The sequence below is a fragment of the Neomonachus schauinslandi genome, chromosome 6 (assembly GCF_002201575.2).
Source record: "Neomonachus schauinslandi chromosome 6, ASM220157v2, whole genome shotgun sequence".
Taxonomy (NCBI): domain Eukaryota; kingdom Metazoa; phylum Chordata; class Mammalia; order Carnivora; family Phocidae; genus Neomonachus; species Neomonachus schauinslandi.
This window is the reverse complement of record NC_058408.1, coordinates 25,847,700-25,863,216: the sequence shown is the minus strand read 5'-3', so window position 1 is coordinate 25,863,216 and position 15,517 is coordinate 25,847,700. Positions and strand designations below refer to the sequence as shown.

The following is a 15,517-nucleotide window of genomic DNA, read 5'->3' as shown; positions in this document are numbered from 1 at the left end:
ACTGAGCCACCCAGGTGCCCCCTGGTCTCAGCTCCTTAAGGGCTGTATCCCAACACCTTGCCCAGTGGGTCCCAAAATATGATCTGGGCACCCCTGGGGATCCCATTTTAAGACCCTTTCAGGGGGCCCTCAAAGCCAAAAAAATATTCATAATAATACAAAGCTGTTATTTTCCTTTTTAACTCTCACTTTCTCCTGAGTTGTGTACAGTGGACATATATCTTCTAGAGGACACGTGATAAGTGATCTGGCAACAGGTGGAATGCAAAAACAGGAGATTGGGGCGCCTGGGTGGCTCAGTTGGTTAAGCGACTGCCTTCGGCTCAGGTCATGATCCTGGAGTCCCAGGATCGAGTCCCGCATCGGGCTCCCTGCTCGGCAGGGAGTCTGCTTCTGCCTCTGACCCTCCCCCCTCTCATGTGCTCTCTCTCTCTCATTCTCTCGGTCTCAGATGAATAAATAAAATCTTTAAAAAACAAAACAAAACAGGAGATTGGAGTTGTCTTCTAGTAAAAGCCAGCTATGAAAGACATTTGGGGGGAAAAACGTCACTCTTTTGCTACAATTTTTGGTTTTGAAAAATAATTTTTCATTAAAAGTGCTGTGCTAAAAAAAAAAAAAAGTGTTGTGTGGGCGCCTGGGTGGCTCAGTCGTTAAGCGTCTGCCTTCGGCTCAGGTCATGGTCCCAGGTTCTTGGGATCGAGCCCCACATTGGGCTCCCTGCTCTGCGGGAAGCCTGCTTCTCCCTCTCCCACTCCCCCTGCTTGTGTTCCCTCTCCCGCGGTGTCTCTGTCAAATAAATAAATAAAATCTTCAAAAAAAAAAAAGTGTTGTGTTAACATGTAGTGGGTTTGTTATTTTTAATATTTAAAATTTCCTCAGCTTTGGGGTGCCTGGGTGGCTCAGTCGTTAAGCGGCTGCCTTCAGCTCAGGTCATGATCCCAGGGTCCTGAGATCGAGCCACATCGGGCTCCCTGCTCAGCGGGAAGCCTGCTTCTCCCTCTCCCACTCCCCCTGCTTGTGTTCCCTCTCTTGCTGTGTCTCTGTCTGTCAAATAAATAAATAAAATCTTTAAAAAATATAAAAATAAAAATAAAAATTCCTCAGCTTTGAGTTCTTAAACAGTAACTCTTGATAGATATAATACTCATAAAAAAAAGTTCCTTGGTGTCTTCAGTAATTTTTAAGAGTGTAAAAGGGATCCTGAGACCAAATAGTTTAGGAACCCCTGACTTAACATGTTGCCTGGCACATAATAGGTGACCAATAATGTTTGTTGAATGAATGGAAGAGTATTCATAATTTAAAATAATAACATCTTCCTTATGACTAAGCCTTTTGCTTTCTACTCTCAACTTTGTCATTAACACCACATTCCCCCGAAAAACATCTTTTTTTTTTTTAAAGATTTTATTTATTTATTTGAGAGAGAGAGAATGAGGGACAGAGAGCATGAGAGGGAGGAGGGTCAGAGGGAGAAGCAGACTCCCTGCCGAGCAGGGAGCCCGATGCGGGACTCGATCCCGGGACTCCAGGATCATGACCTGAGCCGAAGGCAGTCGCTTAATCAACTGAGCCACCCAGGCGCCCCCCCCCCCAAAAAACATTTCTTAAAGCTTTCTTGAATGAGCCTCCCCTTCCCCATCTAGTCGTTGAATACATAATTTTATTTTCCTCACCTTGGAAGTTGTTCTAAAGGGAAAAAAACCACAATCATAAAGTACCAAAAACTATAGGAATACGTGACTGTCCAATCAGTCCCAACAGGAGAAAAAGGGGTGTAAACTAGCCTCCTCAAACCTGCTATCAAGTAGAAGGCAGACGGAGGGTAGGTCTGGACACAGAGATAACACGGTGTTGCCATGGCTGCAGGCATGCTGGTGAAGACAAGAAGTCCTCGGACTGGTAAGCTGACTGGCACTTTGGCAAAAGAGAAGATTTAAACCTCAGTTAAGTACATGTGTTTTAAAAGATTTTGCGGGCCTGACGTAAAGGCTATATTGCTTTTGACTTCATTTTTCTTCATTTCTTCAAAATCTTATTTCTCAGTATCCCACACTTTGGGTGGCTACCACCTCCCATCTTTGCAACACACTGCCCTGGTTATCAGCCCCCAGAAATGCTCCTTCACTTCCCTGCTCACCCAGCGTGCATTCCGTGGTCCCCTTGCAAAGACCCTTCACACTCTTGCTCTTCTCTGGCAAAATTCCAACCCTAGTTAAACCCAACTACCCACTTACTCTGAGTCTACACACTTGCAGCCAATCATTGCGGAAGCACTCAACCGAGCCGACTGACTTGCTTCGTATTTGTGATCCCAAATTTCATCAGTGCCAGCCACTCCCTACAGCACTGGATAGTTCCACCGTAGCTTTGTTTCTCCCACACGCAGACGGTCTCACAATGCCTGTTCTTCCAATTTCCAGCATTCCCGTAAACACACATTCTTAGCTTAGGATCACACCTTATACTTCATTGGGAAACCAGATACAACTGGACATAGACAACCTCATCTTTCCACCACTAAATCCACCAATCTACCTGCATTTGGACCCACTACTCCTGCCTTCAATCCCATGACAAGAAAAGCAGCCTCCTGGATCCTGTCCTTTCGTGTCTACCAAAGGAATTCTGGCCTCCCTTAGCCCCTTTCCTGTAACATGTAATTTTCTCTCTCAAGCTTCTAGAGCACTCACATGCAGAGTTAGTATCACCTATCTTAAAAATTAAAAAAACCTGGGGCACCTGGGTGGCACAGTCAGTTAAATGTCCGACTCTTGGTTTCGGCTCAGATCGTGAGTGATCTCAGGGTATTGAGATCAAGCCCCGTGTCAGGTTCTGTGCTCAACGTGGAGTCTGCTTGAGACTCTCTCTCTCCCTTTGCCCCTCGCCCCTGCTCTCTCTCTAAAATCTTTTAAAAAAATAAAAACTTTAAAAATTTAAAAAACTCTCCCAGATTCGTGCCCCTCCAAGTTTCTGTACCATTACAGCAAAGTTTCTCAAGAGTCATCTATGGTTATGGTCTCTACTTTCTCAGCATCTATTCTCTCTTCAGCTGCCTCCAGTGTAACCTTTGTCCCCACTACTCATTCATACAGCCCTCATGGGGCAGCTGGCTGGCCCCGTGGGTGGGGCATCAGACTCTTGATCTCAGGGTCATTGAGTTCAAGCCCCACCCTGGGCATGGAGCCTATTTAAGAAAACAACAACAACAAACAACCCTTATCAAGATCGCCAAGAACAGTTTAGCAAGTCCAGTCCTCTGACTGTGGTGGGTTGAACTGTGTCCTCCTGAAAGATGTCGAAGTCCTAATGCCCCAGGACTTGTGAATGTGACCTTATTTGGAAACAGGGTCTTCACAAGTTAAGATGAGGTCATTAGGGTGGGTCCAATCTGGTATGATTGTGTCCTTATACAAAGGACAGACACACATGCATGACACACATGCACATGCAGGGAGGACACCGTGTAACATGAAGGCAGAGATTGGGGCGATGCACCTACAAGTCAAGAAATATGAACCGTTTCCAGCAAACTACTAGAAGGTAGAAGAGGCATGGAACAGATTCTCCCTCTCAACCCTCAGAAGGCACTGACTCTGCCAACTCCTCGATCGTGGCCTTCCAGCCTCCGGACCTGTGAGCAAATTAAACTGTTGCTTACTTCACCCAGTCTACGGTGCTTTGTACGGCAGCCCTAGGATATGGACAGTACTTTTCTTTGGGCTCTCGTGATGGCACTCCCTTGTTTTCCCAACAATTCCAGGGGCTCCTCCTCTTCCTCCTCTGAATGTTGGCCTGTATCAGAGCTCAGTCCACCCACGTGTTTTTTTCTAGCCTAATCCAGGTGATCTCAACCCCATGCGGATGATGTCCATCTCTAAACTCCAGGCTGACCTCTCCCAGGAGCTTCAGATTCCATTCTCTGGCTTCTCCACGTGGTCCACATATCTCAAACTGATCATGATCAAAACAAAACTCTTTAAATAATAATAATTTTATTTACTTACTAGGTAGGCTCCATGTCCAGTGTGGGGCTTGAACCCACAACCCCAAGATCAAGTGTCGCAGGCTCTACCGACTGAGCCAGCCAGGTGCCCAAAACAAAACTCTTGATTCAGCTCCACCAAGCCCATCCTCCCAATGCTCCCTCAATGGCTACCCCCAGTCCTCCTCACCCAGTTGCCAAGACCCTAAACTTAGAGTCACCCTCACTTCCTCTCTCCCTCAACTCCACATCGAATTCATCAGCAAATCCATGGGCTGTACCTTGAAATTCACTAATTCTCCCCAGAATTTAACCACTTCTCACCAACACCCCCCAACCCCCCTACCCTGTCATCTCCCTCCTAGACTTCTGCAAGAGCCTTCTGCTGCTTCCCTTCTTGCTTCAAACAGCCAGAATGACCTTTTAGTTATTATTTTTTTTAAAGATTTTATTTATTTATTTGAGAGAGAGAGAATGAGAGAGAGCACATGAGAGGGGGGAGGGTCAGAGGGAGAAGCAGACTCCCCGCCGAGCAGGGAGCCCGATGCGGGACTCGATCCAGGGACTCCAGGATCATGACCTGAGCTGAAGGCAGTCGCTTAACCAACTGAGCCACCCAGGCGCCCCATGACCTTTTAGTTATTATTTTATAAAAGATTTTTTTTTGAGAGAGTGTGTACGCAGGGGTGGGAGTGAGGAGGGAAGGGGGAGTAGGGGAGGGAGAGGGACAAGCAGACTCCAAACTGAGTGCAGAGTCTGAGGTGGGGCTTGATCCCACAACCCTGAGATCATGACCTGAGCTGAAACCAAGAGTTAGATACTTAATCGCTTAACCACTTAACCCACTGAGCCACCCAGGCACCCCAGGGCACCATTTTTAAAGTGTGGTCTTTCTACCACAATCAGAATGACCTTTTAAAAATGTAAACTGGAGCACTACAGTCTCTTTCTCAGAATCTTCCAAGGGTAGTCCCATCACACTAAGAAGAAAATCTGGTGTTCTGACTTCAAAGTTCAGTTCAAGTCTCTCCTTGTGAAGCCCCCTCTGGCTGCCTGGCCCCTCTCCTTTCCTGCCTCATCCTGAGACACCGCACAGTAATTCTTTGTTCCCGGGCCTGCCTCCCTAGCTGAACAGGGAGTTCCTTGATGACGGGATCCACATCTTTGTCATTTTCATGGCCACACTGCCTGGACGCCCAGCCTGACCCAGAGAAGGCCCTTAGTGTGGTCTGTTGAACAGAACCCTCAGACATGGTCCAGCTACCAAAATTACCTCCCAATTTAAGAATGCTGCCTCGTTTTTGACCTTTTAAGTCCAATCTAATCTTTGCTCCCAAATCCCAGCCAGTCAGGTTATTTCATTTTTGGCACCTCTCTTTGCACTCAGAAAACCCAGCCTCCTGGGCTTCTTTTGTTTCTCTTTCCCCTGAGCAACCCCTCTTCCTCTACTCCCAGCTCCCATCCCCACCCCCTCAGGGTGGTTCAGATTTCTGCCTCATTTGGCCAAGAAATTTCCTCAACTAAGACTCTTGCCGGATTCAAGTTCTAACTTTTAAAAGGTCCACTGGGATTTGCCCAGAACTGCCGTGACGTCTCAAAAACCACTTGGAAACCCAGCAAGATAGGTAACACTTCCTACTGTTTACTAGTGGAAGTCCCGTGGAAGCCCCACAGAATTTCCCAGGGTGAAACAGGACACCCCACTGCAGTTTTGAAAACTTGCTTGAACAAGGGTCACATGGCCTCCTTTTTCCATTTGGCGAGTTCCATTCCGGGCTACAGCTCTGCTCTCATGACTTCACAGTTGTAAGGCACCTCAGAGGTTCAGTTTCCTCTTTTATAAAATGTGGTTGGTTAAATACCACCAGGCGGTAGACTTCTTAAATGCAGAGACTGTCCTGATTTATCTTTGTAACCCTCAGCCTGGTACATGGCCTAGGGCCCAGTGCACAACTCCAGGAGCCGTATTCTTTGTGAATGGAGGCATGCCAAGGTCGCACTGGTAAACACGGTAAACCTTTGTTGACAGATGAATGAATGCACCATATGGGCTTCCCATGGTAGTTGTGATGGAAAAATGACATCACTTATATATAAAACACTCTGAAAACTAACAATTAATATACCAACTTAAGGGGCTGTAAATCTGAGGCTGCCCCAGGCTTGGAGTCAACCCTAGATTCAAATTCCAGGCCCAAGGCCGACTGGCTGTGTCCTTAGGCCAACGACTTAATCTCTCTGAGCTTGTTTCCTCATCTGTGAAATGGGGACACTACTGCTCACCCGATTGAGTTGTTTTGAAGCTAGATTTGGCAGGGCAGTGCATCTGAAAGGCACCATTTGTAAGACCACCAACCATTACTATTTCATCTTGTACACCAGCTGCTTTCATTGAAACATCAACCAATCTTAAGATGCTAGTTTTGTTTTTCTCAAGTGTCATTTATTAGAAAATACAATTCCAGAGAAAGTAGCAGATACAAGGACGTCTGGGAAGTGGGTACAGTACACAGACCTCTTTACGTCAGGGGCACAGAAGGTCAAAATAAAATGAGCTACGGGCAAAGAGCCAGTAACACAACTATGGTCCGTTCATCTGGAGAAGTTCCATCCCTGTCCCCACCTCCCCCACCCCCTTCCCCACAGTGGCTACTTGATCCTCGACATTTTGAACCTAAAAGAAAAGTTTAGATTTCCTTGCTACCCTGTGGCTTCAGTGAATGGAGCTTCTTTCTCCAGTTATGGAATGAGTCAGCAAAGGGGGGGACTTCTGATCCTTAGAGCTGAGAAGGAAGCTGGGGAGAGGGATGGTTGAGAGTTTCCTCGATTACCTCCGTGCCCCCATCATGGGGTACATCCAGCCAAGTCTGGTTTAAAAAGTTCCTATCAAATTCGAAGTCTCTCCCTCTTTTTCCAAGGAATACAACCCTCTGGAGTAAAGCGCAAGGGTGAATCTGAAGTCCATCTGGTAGGGAATAAAGAGTCTAAGAGCTAAGAGCCCCAAACTCTCCCTCCCAGCTCAGCTCCAGGGGATCAACCACACCCTCCACTCCAGCCTCCTCAAAACCAAAGAACATCACTGGAATCCCCCACCCCAGGGCCCTTTGCTCCACTTAGGGCATCCCTTTGGCTCCAGACTAAATAGGTTTATGGCCCCACAGAATGAGGGAAATTCTTAAAAAAAAAAAAAAAGGGACAGAAATGGAGTTTGGGGAAAGCAGCACACAAAAAGGAGGGGGGTGGGGGGTTGACGGGGGCCCTCGGGCATCTGCGGCCGAGAGGCCCCTGCCCAGGGCCGGGACGCCCTTGGGTGGAAGCAAATCAGAGCTGAAGCAGCACTTTATCCCACCGGAGAAAAAGGAAAGGAGAGAGACCTATGGAGGCGCACCCCCAGCGTATCTGTGGGGACCAGATGGTCCCCAGGGGGGCCGTGAGAATGGAGGAGTAGAAGACAGTATTCAGGGCAAGTCCTAGCAAAGTAGGGGAAGATGAGACGAAAAACTCCCCCTGAGAGAGCCCAGGTCCCTGAATACAGGTCCTCTGCAGAGCCCCATTCGGGAGGCCCTTCCTTACACACGTAGGTATCACATCGCTCTCCTTTGGAGGCAAAATCAGAAAGGCCCCGCACAGGCCTCAGTCCAGCATACCCGCCCCTCCCCACCCTCCCCGACCTGCCCTCAGAGAGGGAGGGCTCTAACCGAGGACCCACTGGGCCCCTCCCCAAGTAAGTCCTATAGATAGAAAAACAAAAACGAAAAACAGACAAGCAAACAAACAAAAACCTAAGGAAAAGTCCAATAAGAACCTTAATCATACAAAAAGTCCAAATAGTCTTCCTCTCTTGCCTTCCGAGGCATATGTGAAGTCCCTTCTCACGAGGCTTCCTGTCCAGTCAGGACAACATTACTATTTCATTTTTTAAAAATAAAAATAAAGATAATCCACCCACCCTCCCCCCAAATGCTACTTCATACAGCCCACCCCACGCACCCCAAACCAGGCATTGCTCCCTTGACACAAGGTAAACTTAAAACTTTGCTGCCACCTCACAGCCTCCAAGGGGCTGCTCATCACAACCAACCCAAATTCACTTGGCAGAGGAGGGGATAGCAGAGAGCATCTTACTCTCCCTACCTCCTGTCACAGAGGCCCAATCCGCCTGGACAGAGGGGAGGGCCACCAAGGGCCCTGCCCCTTCGCAAGGAAAGGGCCCCTGGAGCAGGGGACGAGTCCTCTCCCTTGGCTCCCCCAGCAGCCTGGGGTCCTCGGCAGGGGAGGGGGAGAGGGGGGAGGGCTCTGCTGGGCTCACAAGGTCTCATGACTTCGAGATCCCAGTGCGAACCAGCCAGTCTTCTCCTGGGCCAGGTCCAGCTCTCGCAGACGGATGTGCACCTCACCAAGGAGAACGTTCTCCCAGAATCCTTGCTCACTCAGCACACTCAGCTGCAGCTCCCGCTGCTGCAGGTCTCCCTTGGGGATCCCATCATACACCAGCTGCAAGCGCAGAGATTGGGAAGAGAGGGAACACAGAAGAGGGAGACGCTTAGGGCCATGGGGGTTTGATCTGGCTGAGGCTGAGACCACTGAGCTCCCCAACCAGAGTCCAAGGGGATAGAGAAGGCACTTGGAACCCGAGGAGAGCTTTAAAGAACTTCGTTCTTTGCTGAGAGGTCAGGCGGGTGAGGGCTTTGTACTGGGCCCACTGCTCATTATTGGCAAAGGACTCCTCCCCCTGCCCCCCCACCCCCACAGGACAGGGCCCAGGCCACGCCCCAGCTGTGGAATCCCAACCCTCAGGGTCAGCAAACTTGTTTACGGGAAGGGCCAGATAGGAAATATTTTAGGCTTTTGAGGCCATAGGGTCTGGTCTATGTCATGAGTACTCCATCCTGCCACTGCCACATGACGGTACTTAAATGGATGGGCGGGGCCACATTCCAACACCACTTGACTTCCACAAACAGGTGTAGTCAGCTAACCCCGGCCCCCGGGCATTCCTCACACACCATCTCATTGTACGTGGGGTTGCAGGTTTTCCGGGCCACTTTGGTTTTCTTCTTAGTGGTTTTCTGAGGGTCAGGGAGGAGGTAAATCTTCACGTAGGGGTCCGGGTCATTCCCATCCTGGAGCAGTTGCTACAAAGGGAGTGGAAATTTTTTAAATATTAAAAAAAAAAAAAAAAAAAGATTCCCAGGTCTGTGTCTTTTATCACCATTCCTGTGATCACCACCGCCCCCCACCTCGGCCCAGCCAGAGACTCTTATCCCCCACACCTGGCTTCTTGCGAGGCACAGGAATGTACATCCCAGCTCACTCCATTCTGAGAGAAAGCTCTCCCATGACAATATGAGGTGTCCTACTAAAACATCAACCTGGTAGCCTATTATACCCAGTCTGTACTTTTCATACAAATGCTCGGGCATGCCATCCCTTGGTCTGTTTTGACTGAGCCATCATGTCCCTAGATATCTTCCCGCCTGGCCCAATGTCTTTGTCTAGTTTGTCATTTGATCCAAGTAACCCCCAAGAGGTGGAAGATGAGTCAGACAGATTAAGTTGTTTGCTGAAGGCCAGCCAATTAGGGCTTCATCCAGCCTGATCCTTTTAAAACTTAAATTAGGGGGCGCCTGGGTGGCTCAGTTGTTAAGCGTCTGACTTCGGCTCTGGTCATGATCCCAGGGTCCCGGGACTGAGCCCCGTGTCGGGTTCCCTGCTCAGAGCAGGGAGCCTGCTTCTCCTTCTGTCCCTCTCCCACACCCCCCAACTGCTTGTGCTGTCTCTCCCTCTCAAATAAATAAATAAAATCCTTTAAAAAAAAAAAAGGCTCAGAGTAATTAGGCTACTTGCCAAAGTTGGACAGTACAAGAAAGAGAACCAAATGAAGACTGTGTGTATACTTACCAAGCCCCGAATATGCATCACCATAATGAAGAGTTTATTGTTTTTGTAGGAGATGGACAGCTTCACCTCCCCGCCCACCTTCCCGACAGGCCGGGCCCATGAGCCGTCTACAGGGACAAAGAAACGCAAGAAAGGTCATGAGGCCAGTTTTGTCCCCATCTGGTGCCAGGCAGATGTTTCTGTTTTCTTCTCCCCACCCTCCACCCCCATATTTTCATGTCGATCTCCTGATACCCCATGGGGGAACTGCCAAGTGATGTCTGTGAACATGATTTAGGACTGGGTTGAGATGGTCTATCCAATGTGTGTGTGTGTCATCACCGACTGAATATCCTATCCCTGGGAAACCTGTGTGAGGAGCTATGGGCCCCACAGCCTGAGTGGGAAACCAGATCCTCTAGCCAGTAAGCAAAGGAACAGAGACAAGTCAAGGGAAGAGAACTGGGAGTGGGTGGGTGCAGGAGAAAACTACCCCGGGAATGGTTCAGAGAGGTTGGCAGGAATGGCACAGAAAAGACAGTGTACCTGAGGACTTGGGAGCTGCGCTGGTGCCCGCAGGCTTCTCATCTCGGGGCAGGGGGTGAAAGAAGGTGTATACCAAATCACACTGAAATGAAATCAGAGACAGAGTCATTCTTCAATAAGACAACGGCCCCACAAAAAAAAGGAAAGGGACTATTCTAGATTAAACGAGGCCTATGAAATGGAACAACCAAATGTAGTATGTACTTCTTGTTTGGATCATGGCTCAAATCAGCCCACTGTAAAAAGAATTCTGGGGATGACAGGGAAACTTTGAATATGGACTGTGTATTGGATGATATAATGATACTGTCGTTATAGAAGAATTTATTTTTCAGAGTTGCACAGTGACTAGGAACAGAATGTCGTGATGTCTGTGATTGACTTTAAAATACTTCATACAAAAATAAGCAAATATGGCAAAACATTAACTGTTTAGGTGATGGACATACAGGCACACATTATACTGTTTCTCTGGCTTTTTCGTATGTTTGAAAGTTCTCATAATAACAAATTTTTTAAAAGGAAAAAAAAAAACCTAGGTCACATCAGGTCAAAAGCAGTCTGTTCTTCTCTGCCATGCCCTCCCCCATGGACACACACAGACCTTTCAAGCAGAGAAGTACCTGACCCAGCCCTGGACAGAGACCATGAATTCTACTCTTCTTGAGAATGTTTCCTAACTGTGTTAGGGAAAACAAAAACTAAAATGTGAAAATACGTATCCTAACATTAATAGTGGGGGAAAAAATGGACATAATCTATCTCTCAAGAAGCAAATGGTTAAGGAGATTTTGGTATTGCAAGTCAAAGTATTAATCTGGTACATATATTTAAAGTTGTGCTCTAAGAGTAATACTGAAGCTATGACCAGTATAAAATGGTAAGAGTCACATTTGCATATAGATAAATAGGAAGGAAAGATGGAAATGGGATGAGATGATGGGGGGGGGGGGACTCCTGATGACTGTATTTGTTTTTATGCCCATTATAACACCAAATTGTAATACCAATTGTTTAAAAAAAAAAAAAAAGCTAGGTAAATAAACACAGTCAGCCTGCTCAGAAAACTCCTTTTCCTCAAGAACCCCTTCCTTCCCAAGGTTCTGATCACTCTTAGCACTCTGGGATGGCTTCTGATACGTAAATGTCTCTCTCCCTGCTCCCGGAGGCATGCTTTCATTGCATTTAAAGGCACGACCTGAGAGGCGGGAGCCAGGACCCTCCTCCCCCCTTCTTTCTTTCACCCCCCGCTTCCCCTTCCTCCTTCCTTCCCTCTTACGCCTCCTCTTCCTCCTCTGCAGCGTCAGACCCAAACAGCCAAGTCCCGTCCTTGACCGCCAGGGGGCTCACCCCCTCCCCGCTTCCCGCACATCCCCCGCACCCCACGCCAGCGCCCCGAACAGCCCGGAACAGAGGAGAGCCCACCCACCTCGGCCACCTCGGGGGCTTCGTGGGTCAAGTGCCGGATGTAGCGGTTTAACTCCTCCCTCCGCCGCTCGGCCACCGCCTCCCCCCCGCGAGCGGCCAATCACGAAGCGACTAGGGAAGCTGGCGAGGCAGGTGGGCCGTGGGAATGCAGGAGAGGCAAGAAGGGGAAAGAAAAGGAAGAGGCGGCAGGCTTTCATCACATTTCATTTGCCTTTTCAGCGACCTGACCCACATTTCTCACCAGCCGGCCCCATTCCTCCCACGGCTCCCCGGGGCTGCGCCAATGTCACACTCAGCATCTCACGCAGCAGTTCCAGGAACTCCAGACAAGAAAGCCAAGCTGTTGGGCAGTCCTAGGGCTCCCCCAGAAGTGCCCCGGGGCTCTGGAGGAGCCCGCAGTCCTCCCCATCAGGGTAAAAAGTTCATTTGAAAATGCCTTTTAAAAAATGTGTGATGACATACACAGGAGGTAAAATTTACCATCACAACCATTACAGGTCAATGGCATTAGATTCACAGTATTGTGAGACCATCACCACCGTCCATTTCCAGAACTCTTTCATCTTGCACAACTAAAACTCTGTACTCATTAAACACCCTATTCACCCTCCCTCCCTCCCTCCAAGCCCTGGCGACCACCATTCTGTTTTCGGTCTCCAGGAATTTGACTACTCTAGAGACTCATAAAAGTGGAATATTACACAGTATTTGTCTTTTTGTGATTAGCTTATTTCACGGAGCATAATGTCCGCAAGGTTCATCCATGTTGTGTCAGAATTTCCTTCTTTTTAAGACCTAATAGTATTCCATCATATGTATATGCCAAATTTTGTTTATCTATTTATCTTTCACTCTTCAAAAGATAAGAAACTCTAAAACATCTTCAGATCCAGTTAGTCCTCTGCCTTTCGCTTCAGTTTTCTCTCTCGGTCAGGTGGACCCAAGCTCATTTTTCAAGGCTGGACTGAGAGAGTCAGGAGATCCCAGCCAGAAGGGGGCGCACGCGTTACGACACTCATTACCAGGCCAAGAAAACCAAGCAGATCTTGGGAAGGGTAATTTCAGGATCCTGCAATCCTGCCGGCCCCCTATCCCTTCTCCTTCCCCAGGATCCCCCTGTGCAGAGAGGAAAGGGGGCAGCTACCTGGGCAGTTGGGAAGAAGGGAAGAGCAACCGTAGCTTATTGTGTAATTCCTGGAACTCCTCAAACGTCCGTTGGATGTAAGTGGCCTCGTGAGTGTTCTCTCGCATCACCTTTACCACATAAACCTGCAAAGGTCCAAGTCTTAGAGAATACCTGACAAACCCCGTGCACCGAAGGAAGGGAGTGGGTAAGGGAACACAAGAGGGGAGGGGTGTGTGCGTGCGTGTGTTGGGGGAGTCCACTTTCCAGAAGGAAAAGTGCAAAAGTGTCTCCAAAGGACAAGGTGATACAGATGTACATTTGTCCTGCACATGGTTCCTAGGACCCTTGACCCAGACGGAACAACCATGCAGTTCAGTCCCCTGATTCCAGCAGCCCCCTCGGGCAGGGGAGAGGCTCGGTCTGTGACTGCACTGCCCGGAGCTCAGGATGCTCACAACTCCAATGCCCACCGTGCGGATGTGAAGAGAAGGTCAGAACCGCAATATGCTGGGGGCGGTGGGGAGCAAGACAGGGTCAGATTGGAGAAAACACTTACGTAGCCCTTGTTGGGGTGGAAAGTCTTCTCGTGGCGGCAGAGGAAAACATCGCTGATGCGGCCAGAGCTCTTGAGCGTGTGTGTTCGGGGGGCAAAGGAAAGGGTCAGCCGGTCGTCTGAGCCTGTGAACTTCATCTGAGCCAGGTTGTGGATGAAAAAATTGAGCTTTGTGGCTACACTGCCCAGGCTGGACTCAATCAACCTGTTGGTGCAGGAGGATGGGAAGAAAAGGATGTAACCACGGACCCAAGTCCCCACTGCCTGGACAGAGCGATCTCCACGAATATCCCTGGACACCTGAGCCTAACACTCAGCTCAGACAGAATCATTTTCCCTGTGTAATATCCTTATAGAGTGCTTGACTGGCACACAATTATCTACATGCAATTTATTCATGTGAATCCTGGGGTCTTATCTCCCCTCACTGCCCTCCTGAGCCAAAGACAGTTAAACCAAGGTAGGAAACCAAGGTAGGAATTAGGGATTCCACGATAGGGTCAGCATGAAAATGTCTACATACAGGAGACCTCCAGTACAGTGGAACCTTACCAAGAATCGTTCAATCTAGAGATTTCAGATCAAAAGGGAGGTTCTATGTGAGACCAACAGAGAAAATTTAGTTCGCCAAGTTCCAAAAAGAGTGCATGATAAAACAGAGGCATCGCCTACACGGACAGAACTGTAGACATGAGTACAGAGACACTTCCTCGCTTTCATACCATGTGCCAAGTATGGGAAGATGGAACCATGGAAGTCCATGTTTTGATAAGTGCAAGGGTTCTGATCCAGAGAGCTGAGGACTAAGAAAACTCCATGTTTGTCCCATAAACAAAGTCTTTGATCAAGACCTGGCGAGAATGTAAGAGATTGCTATAGCTCTGTATACTAAGGTGAGCTCCAAAGTACAGACAGAAAATGGAGTCGGGGAAGTCAAGTGATTTCCCTAAGTCAGAGGCAAAGTTAGGACAACAGACACATGTCAACTCTAGGCTCCGCCATATGAGCTATGCCTTCCCCGTTTCCCTAGCCCCACTCCTCCCCGTCGGGCAGCCCGGAAATGAAGGACTCGGGGGGGTGGGGGGGCACTGTTTTGTGCACGCGGTGTTACCTGGTGAAGTAAGTAGTAGCATTGGCTTCTGTGTCCTGAGGCCTTAGAGCATCATACACATATTTGAGGTCCTCCAGGTCTGAGAGCTCGGGGATCCCACAGGACAACATCTAGAAGGAAAGCAAAGATGGAGAGAGGGCACCTGTAAAACCAGACATTCTTGCTCCTTCCCCCCGTAAGGCCAGATTTGCTATAGCTAGGCTCCCTAACCCTCCTAGGGGGTGGCAGACGGATGCTGTGGGCAGGGGCTGGAAGGCCACAGGAAGGGAGGGGCTGGGGCGGGAAGTCAGACACCGCACACACCACTGTTCCCAGTAGTCTAGGCCCTGCCTTTATCTAGACCTCAGAGAAGCAAATCTCCAGAAATCCTTTGAAGCAAGACAGGGGCGTCTTAAAGATGGTGCCAGATGATAAGAAGGAGGGGTTCAGAAAGGGATGGAGCTCCTCACCAGGCCCAGGAGGTTGAGGAAGAGGTGGGTGTGCTTGCGAATGAGGTTGTAGGCTTGGCAGCAAAGGTCAACAAAATCATGGAAGCGGCTGGAAGGCTTGTCACCTCCGTTGATGACATACGCCATATCCGAGGTGAAGACAAAGGGGGCACGGTCCCTGGGCCGAGGGGAACATACAGGTAGAAGGTCAGCATGGAGGAGGAAGCCCCCCACCTTGTGGGGTGCATCAGGGAATGCCCCTCATCACCTGTGGGAACCTGGAGAGATGGGGCTCTCCCTAACTGTTCCCTTTTGCTTTTCCAACCTTAATCTCAAAAGATCCCCAGAGACGTCCTTCATAGATTCCTTGTCTGTGTGCTACCAATATTTTTTTCCTGGATAGCTAACTATTCCCTTTTGCTGTGGTTTGGGCTCATTTCCCCTTGCTCAGGCCTCA

General features: G+C 48.9%; 1 protein-coding gene across 1 annotated transcript in view; it reads right to left on the bottom strand.

Annotated features, from left to right (window-relative positions):
- Positions 1-6,414: 6,414 nt before the first annotated feature.
- PIK3C2B (phosphatidylinositol-4-phosphate 3-kinase catalytic subunit type 2 beta) overlaps positions 6,415-15,517 on the bottom strand; it is a 63,399-nt gene continuing 54,296 nt past the window's right edge. The window contains 10 exon segments of the mRNA XM_021686604.2: positions 6,415-8,482; positions 8,995-9,123; positions 9,890-9,996; positions 10,415-10,496; positions 11,844-11,927; positions 11,929-11,962; positions 12,987-13,111; positions 13,525-13,726; positions 14,633-14,742; positions 15,082-15,238. Of these exon segments, the coding sequence (XP_021542279.1) occupies positions 8,294-8,482; positions 8,995-9,123; positions 9,890-9,996; positions 10,415-10,496; positions 11,844-11,927; positions 11,929-11,962; positions 12,987-13,111; positions 13,525-13,726; positions 14,633-14,742; positions 15,082-15,238 (1,219 nt within the window). The 3' untranslated portion in view covers positions 6,415-8,293.